At 43.2% G+C, this 13,382-nt stretch overlaps 2 protein-coding genes across 2 annotated transcripts; both read right to left on the bottom strand.

The window, feature by feature from the left end:
* Nucleotides 1-561: 561 nt before the first annotated feature.
* On the bottom strand, nucleotides 562-9,886 carry LOC140368958 (dual specificity protein phosphatase 13A-like). Its single transcript, XM_072456131.1, has 3 exons — nucleotides 9,550-9,886; nucleotides 7,099-7,316; nucleotides 562-3,025 (listed from the first exon to the last, which is right to left on the bottom strand). The coding sequence occupies exons 1-3, from the start codon at nucleotides 9,672-9,674 to the stop codon at nucleotides 2,805-2,807; spliced, it is 564 nt and encodes a 187-aa protein (XP_072312232.1). The 5' UTR covers nucleotides 9,675-9,886; the 3' UTR covers nucleotides 562-2,804.
* A 220-nt stretch (nucleotides 9,887-10,106) lies between these two features.
* LOC140368957 (dual specificity protein phosphatase 13A-like) lies at nucleotides 10,107-12,370 on the bottom strand. Its single transcript, XM_072456129.1, has 3 exons — nucleotides 12,223-12,370; nucleotides 11,481-11,698; nucleotides 10,107-10,677 (listed from the first exon to the last, which is right to left on the bottom strand). Exons 1-3 carry the CDS (start codon nucleotides 12,345-12,347, stop codon nucleotides 10,451-10,453), a joined length of 570 nt encoding a protein of 189 aa, XP_072312230.1. The 5' UTR covers nucleotides 12,348-12,370; the 3' UTR covers nucleotides 10,107-10,450.
* Between the last annotated feature and the right edge of the window lie 1,012 nt (nucleotides 12,371-13,382).

The raw sequence follows: 13,382 nt of genomic DNA, 5'->3' as shown, positions 1-13,382 counted from the left end.
ATCGAGACACAAACATCATTTTTCTGCCTGTTTCATAAAAGCTGTTTACTTTCTAAGCCAGACTCAAAGGGCCAAGTCTGACTGACTTTGTTGCTATGGCAACATTAAACTGGTCTGGAGCAGGATGAGACGTAACTTCATCATCTGAACGCTGATCATTCATAAACAACCAAACCTGAGCAGCACATTAGTGAGTTTTAATATATAAGTCGCACCTTTTTTCATAGTTTTGGCCGGGGTGTGACTTATACTTATATTTATACTTATATACTTATACTCCGGAGCGACGTATATGTGATCTTATTTGTTATTTTCACACTTGCAACCGCATTTCATACTCCAGTGCGACTTATATGTGTTTTTTTCTTCTCTATTATGCATTTTTTGACTGGTGCGACTTATACTCCGGTGCGACTTATAGTCCAGAAAATACGGTAATTATACATCAGAGTTGGTACTGTATTGACTATTTGAAATTCTTTAAGAGAATACAGAACAACAAACACACTGGCACTGCTGTGTAAGAGTTTATTTACAGTACACCAAAAAAAAAACGTTTCAACATAGAATAAATAAGAGATTTGTTCTTTCTTGTGCTAAATCTACAATAAACGAGGATGATATTTGGTCCATACACTTTGAACGAGGTGAGAAGTTAAATGTACGTGTAAAAGAACTAAACGAAACATGATAAAACATACAAATGAAATGAACGTTTTTGAGACGTTTTGACGGATAAAGATAGTTTGAAAAAGAAGTGAAGGAGAAATAAACCAGTTGTGAGGTAGAGGCTGGCGGAGAACAATAGAGTAGAACGACTCATGGGCGGGGTCAAAGGGTATTCAGGGGTACTACTCTTTCCTGTAACTTCTCACTCAGCTGTGTTAATGATTCTAGCATCTCTGACCTGTACCTTCAGATTGAAAATGCCTTCTTCATCTACTTCTGCCGATCGCACATATAGAGGTCATTCACGTGACGTCACATGACCGCCCCCCCAAGCCCCCCCAGGCCCTTTTGGCCATGATGTCCGTCCTCAGTGCGTGTCCCTATACAAGCCCATTCAATACTGCCATCTGTCTGCTTCGATTTACGACGAAACACGGTTCGAAGAGGCCCAAAACTTCATTAATGATATTGCACGCTTTACAATAATCAAAATGGTGAAGGTTTATGTGGCAGTTGATGCAGCAACCGGGAAGATAAACGGAGAGAAGTTCTATCCGATACCGAGAAACCCGGAAATAAGGGCGCGCATCAGTTTAGTATACACTTTGTTGATCTGAAGTTCTATCGGTTGCCACACGGACGGAGCGGCTCGCGGCACAGGGAGCTGACAGCTGTTCAGCCCGGTGTAGGTGACCGAACCCCGGGCATGCAGCCTCACGCTGGAGCTCCGGAGAATAAACGCTGTAAAATTAAGATCAGTTTTATTCAGGCGCAGACCCTTTGTTCAAATTTTTTCAAAATTGTTCAAAATTGTGACTTGTGAACCATGGGACCAGTGGGCTTGGAGATATCTGGAGGAGTCGGTGATTTAGGCATAACATATGGATCTGAGTTGATTGATTGCAGCTTTTCTAAATATCGTCCTCTGTGTAGCTCATCCAAGGAGTTTGTGGATTCTGAAAGCACTGGGGCCTCCATAATTATCGTTTGAGATCACTTTCCACGCTCTATCAGTGCAAAGGAACGCAACAAGTGACGGCCAAGGGGCGGCAACGTATGACAATCACGTGGTTTTGTGACGCCGGTGAATGAGCTCTATAGAACCACAACACCACCGAGGATTGTGACTGGATGATGGCCCACTGCGTCATATTAAAGGTGCACTATGTAGCTTTCAGGCTCTCTGCCCGTCTCTTGCTTTGCCCGGAATGTTCCGCAGTGTGGCATTTAACTATCTGTCCCTTTGAAAGCATGCATTCTCACCGCGAGCAGGATCACCGCCACACAGAGCCGACCGGTAACTTGGCTTTGGCTGCGTTTATTTCCATACTGTGGCATATTCCAGGCAAAGCAGTTACATCTCCATGGAGACGAGCAGGTTAGCAGAGCCTCCATAGTGCATAGACTTCCACATCAAGTAGATATCTATGAATTGATATTATTCATGTTTGATACTATTATTTTATTCACAATGGCTATGTATTTTAAGTATCAAAACGTATGTAGTACATGCGTTTGCGGTGACGTCATACAGCCGGGACTTCCCCATAGCGGCCATTTTGAAAGGGGCACGCGATATAATAAAAACCAACACGACTGCATCCTTTTCTACGGCATAATGAGCTACGAATACTTTGATTCTTTAGAGGATAACGGCAAAACTAAGGCACACAACAAAGCTCTCATTTCTTTGTCAGTCAACAGAGCAATGTCCTGACAGATTAAGCAGTTTTTTGCTGTTTTGGCCTCATATTTCCTGGATTTCGTATGTAGTAGACATGTTGTTGTGCCCCTTTCAAAATGGCGGACTCGGTTGCCGCTGCACAAGTTCCCGGATGTGTGAACGCATGTATACCTGAACTTCTCAGATTTTCACCAGACACACAGGAAAGAAAGAAAACGGGGTGAAATAAATAGATAAAGTCAGGAGTTGGGACATTGAGGAGACAAGTTTGGAGCACCTTTCAGCTGCATCACATCTACATTTTTACTCCTCAGTTTCTTTATTCCAAAGTTGTAAATCCAGCCCACTGAGGAGAGCGATCCAGAGACAAATCCAGGTTAATTCAAAAGACCCTGAGCGATAAATGAGTCAAGGAGCGACAGAAACGGCCCCGGTTTAGATCCCGGTTCCATCAGAGAATGGCACACGTTCTCCTCTTCCTCCTCTTCTTCATGAGCTGCAGGTCCAGGTCCAGCAGCAGAGCCAGGAAGTTTCTGTTGGGGTAGATCGCCCTCTTCTGGACCACGCAGTGCAGTGCCTGCTTCAGCGACATGTGCTCGTGGATCATGAGGTAGGCCAAGACCAGAGCGGAAGAGCGGCTCATCCCCATAATGCAATGCACCAACACCTTACCTGGAAGTGGAAAGCAACAGACTGTCACTCAACTTTGCACTGATCTTAAGTCGTCTGGATTGAGTTATTTTTCTGGTTATTTTTTACCAGTTTTGTTTTTGTTCCTTGTTTTATTTTTATTTTAGTGTTCATTTGCTAAACAAGGACTTGAACAGGACTAAACAAGGACTAGAACAGGACTAAACAAGGACTAGAACAGGACTAAACAAGGACTAGAACAGGGCTAAACGAGGACTAGAACAGGACTAAACAAGGACTAGAACAGGACTAAACAAGGACCAGAACAGGGCTAAACAAGGACTAGAACAGAACTAAACGAGGACTAGAACAGGACTAAACAAGGACTAGACCAGGGCTAAACGAGGACTAGAACAGGACTAAACAAGGACTAGAACAGAACTAAACGAGGACTAGAACAGGACTAAACAAGGACTAGAACAGAACTAAACGAGGACTAGAACAGGACTAAACAAGGACTAGAACAGGGCTAAACAAGGACTAGAACAGAACTAAACGAGGACTAGAACAGGACTAAACAAGGACTAGAACAGGACTAAACAAGGACTAGAACAGGACTAAACAAGGACTAGAACAGGGCTAAACGAGGACTAGAACAGGACTAAACAAGGACTAGAACAGGACTAAACAAGGACCAGACCAGGACTAAACAAGGACTAGAACAGGGCTAAACGAGGACTAGAACAGGACTAAACAAGGACTAGAACAGGACTAAACAAGGACCAGAACAGGGCTAAACAAGGACTAGAACAGAACTAAACGAGGACTAGAACAGGACTAAACAAGGACTAGACCAGGGCTAAACGAGGACTAGAACAGGACTAAACAAGGACTAGAACAGGGCTAAACAAGGACTAGAACAGAACTAAACGAGGACTAGAACAGGACTAAACAAGGACTAGAACAGGACTAAACAAGGACTAGAACAGGGCTAAACAAGGACTAGAACAGGGCTAAACGAGGACTAGAACAGGACTAAATAAGGACTAGAACAGGACTAAACAAGGACTAGAACAGGACTAAACAAGGACTAGAACAGGGCTAAACAAGGACTAGAACAGGACTAAACAAGGACTAGAACAGGACTAAACAAGGACCAGAACAGGACTAAACAAGGACCAGAACAGGACTAAACGAGGACCAGAACAGGACTAAACAAGGACTAGAATAGGGCTAAACAAGGACAAGAACAGGACTAAACAAAGACAAGAACAGGACTAAACAAGGACTAGAACAGGACTAAACAGGGACTAGAATAGGGCTAAACAAGGACTAGAACAGGACTAAACAAGGACTAGAACAGGACTAAACAAGGACAAGAACAGGACTAAACAAGGACTAGAACAGGACTAAACAGGGACTAGAATAGGGCTAAACAAGGACTAGAACAGGACAAAACAAGGACTAGAAAAGGACTAAACAAGGACTAGATCAGGGCTGAACAAGGACTAGAACAGGACTAAACAAGGACTAGAACAGGACTAAACAAGGACCAGAATAGAACTAAATGAGGACTAGAACAGGACTAAACAAGGACCAGAACAGGACTAAACAAGGACTAGACCAGGACTAAACAAGGACCAAAACAGGACTAAATAAGCACTAGAACAGGACTAAATAAGCACTAGAACAGGACTAAACAAGGACCAGAAGAGGACTAAACAAGGACTAGACCAGGACTAAACAAGGACCAAAACAGGACTAAATAAGCACTAGAACAGGACTAAATAAGCACTAGAACAGGACTAAACAAGGACCAGAAGAGGACTAAACAAGGACTAGAACAGGACTAAACAAGGACCAGAACAGGACTAAACAAAGACAAGAACAGGACTAAACAAGGACTAGAACAGGACTAAACAGGGACTAGAATAGGGCTAAACAAGGACTAGAACAGGACTAAACAAGGACTAGAACAGGACTAAACAAGGACAAGAACAGGACTAAACAAGGACTAGAACAGGACTAAACAGGGACTAGAATAGGGCTAAACAAGGACTAGAACAGGACAAAACAAGGACTAGAACAGGACTAAACAAGGACTAGATCAGGGCTGAACAAGGACTAGAACAGGACTAAACAAGGACTAGAACAGGACTAAACAAGGACCAGAATAGGACTAAATGAGGACTAGAACAGGACTAAACAAGGACCAGAAGAGGACTAAACAAGGACTAGAACAGGACTAAACAAGGACCAGAACAGGACTAAACAAGGACTAGACCAGGACTAAACAAGGACCAGAACAGGACTAAATAAGCACTAGAACAGGACTAAATAAGCACTAGAACAGGACTAAACAAGGACCAGAAGAGGACTAAACAAGGACTAGAACAGGACTAAACAAGGACCAGAACAGGACTAAACAAGGACTAGACCAGGACTAAACAAGGACCAGAACATGACTAAACAAGGACCAGAACATGACTAAACAAGGACCAGAACAGGACTAAACAAGGACCAGAACAGGACTAAACAATGACTAGAACAGGACTAAAGGAGGACTAGACCAGGACTAAACAAGGACCAGAACATGACTAAACAAGGACCAGAACATGACTAAACAAGGACCAGAACAGGACTAAACAAGGACCAGAACAGGACTAAACAATGACTAGAACAGGACTAAAGGAGGACTAGAACAGGACTAAACAAGGACTAGAACAGGACTCAACAAGGACTAGAACAGGACTAAACAAGGACCAGAACAGGACTAAACAAGGACTAGAACAGAACTAAAGGAGGACTAGAACAGGACTAAACAAGGACCAGAATAGGACTAAACAAGGACCAGAACAGGACTAAACAAGGACTAGAACAGAACTAAAGGAGGACTAGAACAGAACTAAAGGAGGACTAGAACAGAACTAAAGGAGGACTAGAACAGGACTAAACAAGGACTAGAACAGGACTCAACAAGGACTAGAACAGGACTAAAGGAGGACTAGAATAGGACTAAACAAGCACTAGAACAGGACTAAAGGAGGACTAGAACAGGACTAAAACAAGTTCACATAGACTTTTTTCTGCACATCACAATGTTTCCCTTGAAGTAATGATCAAATAGTCAATATATTGACTTATCTAACACAAACTTGTAAAGGATCTATCTTTTCCAGCTCACACTGTGTTACAAAAGCCTGAATCCTCACAGTACAATTCACCAAGACCATCTCTGCAGAGGATTAGCCTTTTTAATATCATACTTGACTGACTCAGGGCTAAAAATAGTACCCACAATTCTCTGCTTCGGTTGGTATTTGCCTTCTACTCTACTACATTCCGTCTGTTTCTGAACAAAAAGTAAGGATGTTGCCAAAACATTATCACAATTATCACGATCATAAAAATAATCATTATCATAAAAGTCTGTCTCTGATCCCAAACTCAAGTCTAAGTCAAAGGATTGAAACTATAAAAATGAATGTTTTGCCCAGATTTCTCTATTTTTTCCAGACTCTTCCACTTCCATTCCCAACCGGCTGTTTTAATGGAATAAAACAATCTCAAGATGTATATGTCACGGTAAAAATCCTTGTATCCAATTCAAAACTCTCCAATGATCAAAAGAAAAAGGAGGTTGGAGTTTATCTGGTCTAAGCTCAAATCAGAGCGTTGCTGTTCTGCTGTGACCCAGAATATGAAGCTCAGTGGAAACATGTTGTGCCTGAGGTTCCTGTACAGGCTTTACTGGCAGATGACAAACGGTTGTGTCATTTGGAGGAAATGAAGAATTCCTGAGTAAAATCTGTGCTTTCGTTCTGGAAGGAGTTTGATAAAAGATACAAACTAAACAAAAAAATTAAAATCTCATCTGGCTGTAAGTAAAAAATGAATCACGTTAATAATAAAAAAACAAAGATGTCCCTAAAGCGCAGGAGGTGGAGCATTTAACGACCAAGCTCCTGTGTTACCAGCTCCCGCTCCACATTCATTCATTTGATCTGATTTAGTCCTGATTTGGTCCCGGTTTGATCCCGTCTTTGTCCTGATTGTCCCGGTTTAGTTCTGGTTTAGTCCTGGTTTCATCCTCTTTTGCTCCTGCTTAATCTCACCGTCCGGAGACTTGACCGCCCGGCGTATGAAGTCGGCCGCGAGCCTGAAGTACTGGTCCAGGTCGAAATAAGTCGAGTCGTCCGCCGGGATCCCGAGGTACACAAAGTCGTTGCCGTAGAAACACTGGTTGCCGATGCTGCCCTGCTTGGTGTGGGCGGCGTTCAGGACGTGAGTGATGCCCAGCCTCACCAGGGCCGTCTTGTTCTGAGCCACTGCACTGGCAACACAGCCACACAGCCACTTTATCACATTAGAGAGGGAAACTGAACTGTAACTATGAGGAATGGAAGGTTTTCATGTTTGAGGTCATAATCTTAGATGGTGGGCACGGGTTTGTGGGAGATTTATTGTTTTTAAAAGAAAAATCTAAATAAGAAATACATAAATCATTATTTGTTCGGTGTGGCACTTACTATTTGGTTTGCAGTGATTAAGAAACATTCATTATACATGCACACAATATAAAAACAGACATAATGGATTCATAAATTGATTAATTATGCCGAGTGATCTTGTTTAAGAGAAATCATGTCTTTAAAGTTGAATAATGGCACCACTTTCTGAAGCTATTGTGAAAAGAAATGTCACTTTAGTTTATTTATGCTGAAAGCTTTGAGGGCGTGTCCGCTGCAGAGGGCGTGTCCCCTTCAGAGGGCGTGTGTCCGCTGCAGAGGGCGTGTCCGCTGCAGAGGGCGTGTCTCTGCTGCAGAGGGCGTGTGTCCGCTGCAGAGGGCGTGTCCGCTGCAGAGGGCGTGTCCGCTGCAGAGGGCGTGTGTCCGCTGCAGAGGGCGTGTCCGCTGCAGAGGGCGTGTCCGCTGCAGAGGGCGTGTCTCCGCTGCAGGGGGCGTGTGTCCGCTGCAGAGGGCGTGTCCGCTGCAGAGGCCGTGTCCGCTGCAGAGGGCGTGTCTCCGCTGCAGAGGGCGTGTCCGCTGCAGAGGGCGTGTGTCCGCTGCAGAGGGCGTGTCCGCTGCAGAGGCCGTGTCTCCGCTGCAGAGGGCGTGTGTCCGCTGCAGAGGGCGTGTGTCCGCTGCAGAGGGCGTGTCCGCTGCAGGGGGTGTGTCGCCGCTGCAGAGGGCGTGTCTCCGCTGCAGAGGGCGTGTCCGCTGCAGAGGGCGTGTCCGCTGCAGAGGGCGTGTGTCCGCTGCAGAGGGCGTGTCCGCTGCAGAGGGCGTGTCTCCGCTGCAGAGGGCGTGTCCGCTGCAGAGGGCGTGTGTCCGCTGCAGAGGGCGTGTCCGCTGCAGAGGGCGTGTCTCCGCTGCAGAGGGCGTGTCCGCTGCAGAGGGCATGTCTCCGCTGCAGAGGGCGTGTCCGATGCAGAGGGCGTGTCCGCTGCAGGGGCGTGTCCGCTGCAGAGGGCGTGTCTCCGCTGCAGAGGGCGTGTCCGCTGCAGAGGGCGTGTCTCCGCTGCAGAGGGCGTGTCCGCTGCAGAGGGCGTGTGTCCGCTGCAGAGGGCGTGTCCGCTGCAGAGGGCGTGTCTCCGCTGCAGAGGGCGTGTCCGCTGCAGAGGGCATGTCTCCGCTGCAGAGGGCGTGTCCGATGCAGAGGGCGTGTCCGCTGCAGGGGCGTGTCCGCTGCAGAGGGCGTGTCTCCGCTGCAGAGGGCGTGTCCGATGCAGAGGGCGTGTCCGCTGCAGGGGCGTGTCCGCTGCAGAGGGCGTGTCTCCGCTGCAGAGGGCGTGTCCGATGCAGAGGGCGTGTCCGCTGCAGGGGCGTGTCCGCTGCAGAGGGCGTGTCCGCTGCAGGGGGCGTGTGAGGAAGTGTTTACTCACCGCTCACAGCGTCTTGCTCCTTGTTTTTGGGGGTTTTATGGGTGACACACAATTTAAAAATAATTTAGCGCATATATTAGTTACTTTTACTAAAGTAATTGGTATCTTATCGATATTAGTGGCCCTCAGTATCGATCATTATCGGTCATGGGCAACGGTTCTCAAACTTTGCACCAAAACATTAAGATTTGTCTTACAATTAAACAAATAGGCAACTAGTAACATTAGAGTATAGTAGCATGCAAGAGCCAAAAAATACTCAAGTAAAAGTATCATCCTAAGTTTTTAAATACTCCCTAGAAAATGAAATTTAAAAATAAAAAGTAAAAGTAATTAATAGATTTTGAGAATTGTTAAATCGCCAAATTGTGATCTTAAGTAGCAATTTAGCAGGTCATTTCTATCTGCATAACTTAACTAACTCCATAAGCCTGATTATCAAATAAACCCCTCAGTCAGGTCAAGTTCAGTCAAGTTCAAACATGTAGTGGAGTAGAAAGTACAGTTACCTGCTCTTGAATGTAGTTAAGTTTAAACGTTTACTTAAAGTTAAGTACAGACACTTTTTGTACTTTGCACCAGTAACAAAGAATACATGGCCAAGTATGTAATGACGCTCTTAGAATCTTGTAAAATATGTAATAACATTGAATACTACACTGTTTCTTGGTAAAGTACTTACATATTTCCTATGTAGATATTGGGCCACACTTCGTCGATCTGTCCCAGATGTAACTTGCAGGAGTCCAGCATTTTCTGCAGATCCTTCACAGTGAGGTACTCCTTCCTCTTCCTTCTGTGGGACATTTTGGATTCCGGATAAAGCTGTGTTTTGGACAGGGTTCAGGGCCAAACGGGCGGGGGCAGCGAGCGCCTGCAGAGGGACGATGTCTGCAAACAGGTGCTTCTCTGACACAGAACTAGGCCCACATTTAGAACGGGACATTGAGGCTAGTCTTACAAAACACGCCGCTGTTCACCCTGGGACAGGATCGTTTTAATGTAATGGAATAGTCTGTATGTTTGAATAATCCACTTTGATTACTCTGATCTTGTGCTTGTAGCTATCAAGGTCATCGGATTAATCAATAATCGTTATTTTTCAGGTCAAAAGGAGAGTATGCAGATTTAAAATTAACCATAAACTTGACTTCTCTGTGTCTCCAGAAACAAGATAAACATGTTCACATCAAATAGTTTCACTGAGATTAATTGTAAATACAAAAACATTGGACATGATATTAATGTTGGTGTTTCTTAAGACGATTAGAAATAATAATCTTCCTTCTGGTGGTATTTTACATTGGGCTGTCGATCTCAATAGCAAAGACACCGATACAAAGCCGTTTTCAGGGAATCAGTGCATTGTTGACTTGGTGCAAATGAACATTGAACCTTTTACTCAAATAAATCTACTTTATAGGAGACTTTCCTCTAGTTCTCCACATTTTTAACTTCTCAGACGGAAGTTTCATAGCAACAGAAGCTCTGATCTGTAGCAAAAAGAGACAAAAGTGGGTGTGGCCCCTTGTGTTTGGTCCGTCCATGCACTGACCAGGCCCAAATCTGCTTAGCTCCGAACATCAGACGTTATTGGGCAGTGACATGGTGGCATGGCCTGTCTGAGTGCGTAGTTTGACGTCCAGAATCTTGAGCTGCTTAAGGAAGCCTTTGTTTGGGAAAATCCACCTGTGCTGCTTCACTCTGAGCACAGCGTCCAGCAGGGGGAGCCGCTGGTGCAACATGAGAAACGACAGGACCAGTGTGGCCGATCTGCTCACGCCAACGGCACAGTGCACCAACACACGACCTCAGGGAGAACGAGGAGAGAGGGGGTTAGTCCTGGTTTACCTGGTTTACCTGGTTTACCTGGTTTACCTGGTTTAGTCCCGGTTTAGTCCCGGTTTAGTCCCGGTTTAATCCTGGTTTAGTCCTGGTTTAATCCTGGTTTAGTCCTGGTTTAGTCCTGGTTTAGTCCTGGTTTAGTCCTGGTTTAGTCCTGATTTAGTCCTGGTTTAATCCTGGTTTAGTCCTGGTTTAGTCCCTGTTTAATCCTGGTTTAGTCCTGGTTTAGTCCTGGTTTTGTCCTGGTTTTGTCCTGGTTTTGTCCTGGTTTTGTCCCGGTTTAGTCCTGGATTAGTCCTGGTTTTGTCCTGGTTTACTCCTGGATTTGTCCTGGTTTAGTCCTGGTTTAGTCCTGGATTAGTCCTGGTTTAGTCCTGGTCTTTTCCTGGTTTAGTCCTGGTTTGGTTGTGGTTTTTTACCAACATTTATCAGCCATTCTCTGTCTGTAGCCAGTGGCCACTCACACCAGTCTGTACCATTTGCACAATCAGAAGCTGGAACTAAACCAGGACTAAACCAGGACTAAACCAGGACTAAACCAGGACTAAACCAGGACTAAACCAGGACTAAACCAGGACCGAACCATGAGACCAAACCTGCAGAAGTTAGTCACAACAACAGAGAGCAATGCCAGAACCAGGAACTAAACTGTCAATCTTTGGGTTAGTGGGCAAACCTGAGCCACAGCTGTTTAGTCATTATTTAGATGTATAGTCTTTAGTTCCAATTTAGTTTAATCTGTTTTTTGATTTTTGCCTGTTCTCATACCTCCCTCTACTTCCAGTGCATTGTGAATGAATCCGGCTGAAGAGCAGAAGTATTTGGAGAGGTCAAAGGTCGGCGAGTCGTCAGCGGGAACCCCATGATACTCCACCGCGGGCCCATAGAAGTCCGCACTGCCCTCGCTGTGGGGCCGGCCGTGTGCTGCGTTCAAGACGTGCGTGATTCCCAGTTTCCAAACGCTGTAGCGGTCGTTGGCCACTGTCCTGTGCAGAGAAATGACATCATGTTTAATTAGTCTTGGTTTAATTAGTCTTGGTTTAATTAAGGATCTTGAAGGCTTCAGGATAATAGATGGGCCGGTGTGAGTCTGATAGATTATTTAAATTGTTGCACTGACGCCATGAAATGTAAAATGAAATTGTCAAATAATGAAATATGTATTTTTTATTTATAATTATTTATTGGTACTTTATTATTTTATACAAAGAAATGTTGAAACAAGTATTTAAATAGTTATTGACAAATCTGATTATTTCATATGTCCTTCAATTAATGAATTTAGATAATTAACTTTCTATTTTAATATGTTATGTTAGTTATTTTATGAATATTTTGCTAATTATTGGAATTGTGTACGCATTTATTTATTTAATTTTGGAACAATGAACCCTCCACACCAGGACGATACCAAACTGTGGAACATTGTAGCAGTGGACGGATCCTCCATTAGAAAAGTTACACGGTGTACCTTTAACTCAAATTAACTTACAAATGACACAAGACTCACATGTCACCCAGGAACAGACGGGGCCAGACTTCATCCACATGGTTCCCAAAGCGTTTCCCGCCGTACAAGATCTTCAGCAGCTCTTTAACAGAGGGAGTGTTCGCTTTAGCGTCGGTATTTTCCATGTACCAGCTGTAAGTGAGAACCATGACACTCTGGTACGAGCTGTGTTTTGGGTGAGCCTTTACTCCCTACACAGTGGTACTAATACTATTACTGCTTTACCACAAGTGCCCTCCAAATTCAAAGTACAAAACAACAATATCAATATTTGAGTCGTTGTTTCAATATAATGAATGCTGTGCACTTCATAACATTGTTAATTATATGTTTGGGGGGTTTTCGATCAAAAGGTCTGCAGACAATCCTCTATGAAATATACAGTCTGATTCTGATCATTTTTTTGTCTTATTTATGTATTTATTTATTAGCGTTTAGCTAGAAAAAATCAAATACAATTGACAATGATTATCTAGCATATGAGGACAAATTATTTTGGCATATTAACCAGCCATTCAATACTCTATTTTATTTATTTTTTATTTTATTGTATTTATTATTAATGTATTATTAATTTAATTTAATTAAATTTAATTAAATTTAATTAAATGTATCATTTTATTTTATTATTAATTGTATTGTATTTTATTTTATAATATTGACAAGATTTAGTATTTGGAGTGGCCAACACAGGTTATTTTTGATTACTGGCGTATTAATCATTTACTTCACCTGGAATTTAAAGGCTTATCTTATCTTCATGTAAATAACTACAAGATAAAATTATGAGAACTAACCCAATAATGAAAATGTCATGTTTAGGCAACATGACATCTAAAAAATCTGACAATTCCAAAAATCAGGATCAGATTTTAAGTGTCCATATATATAAAACCAAAAAAACAATGTTGAAATGAAAAAAAAAAAATGTGTATGATTATAAAAAGAAATAAATTAAATTAAATTAAATTACGATATATTTCTTTAACAGTAAAAGCAAACATTTTAGGTAATATTGTTAATTACTTTAGTTGATTTGATCTTAACATGAAAAGTACTTAAATAAAGTTTATTGCAGTACCGTATCCCACCACCAGAGATCACTGTTCCCTGAAGTTCAGACTAGAATTTTTGATGCATCTTTTTTCCAAGCATTACAG

This window comes from Eucyclogobius newberryi, unplaced genomic scaffold (genome assembly GCF_026437365.1).
Source record: "Eucyclogobius newberryi isolate DKJ021-1_F unplaced genomic scaffold, fEucNew1.0.hap1 SCAF_20, whole genome shotgun sequence".
Classification (NCBI taxonomy): domain Eukaryota; kingdom Metazoa; phylum Chordata; class Actinopteri; order Gobiiformes; family Gobiidae; genus Eucyclogobius; species Eucyclogobius newberryi.
Note: the sequence above shows the minus strand (reverse complement) of the source record. Positions and strands in the feature narration are given on the sequence as shown.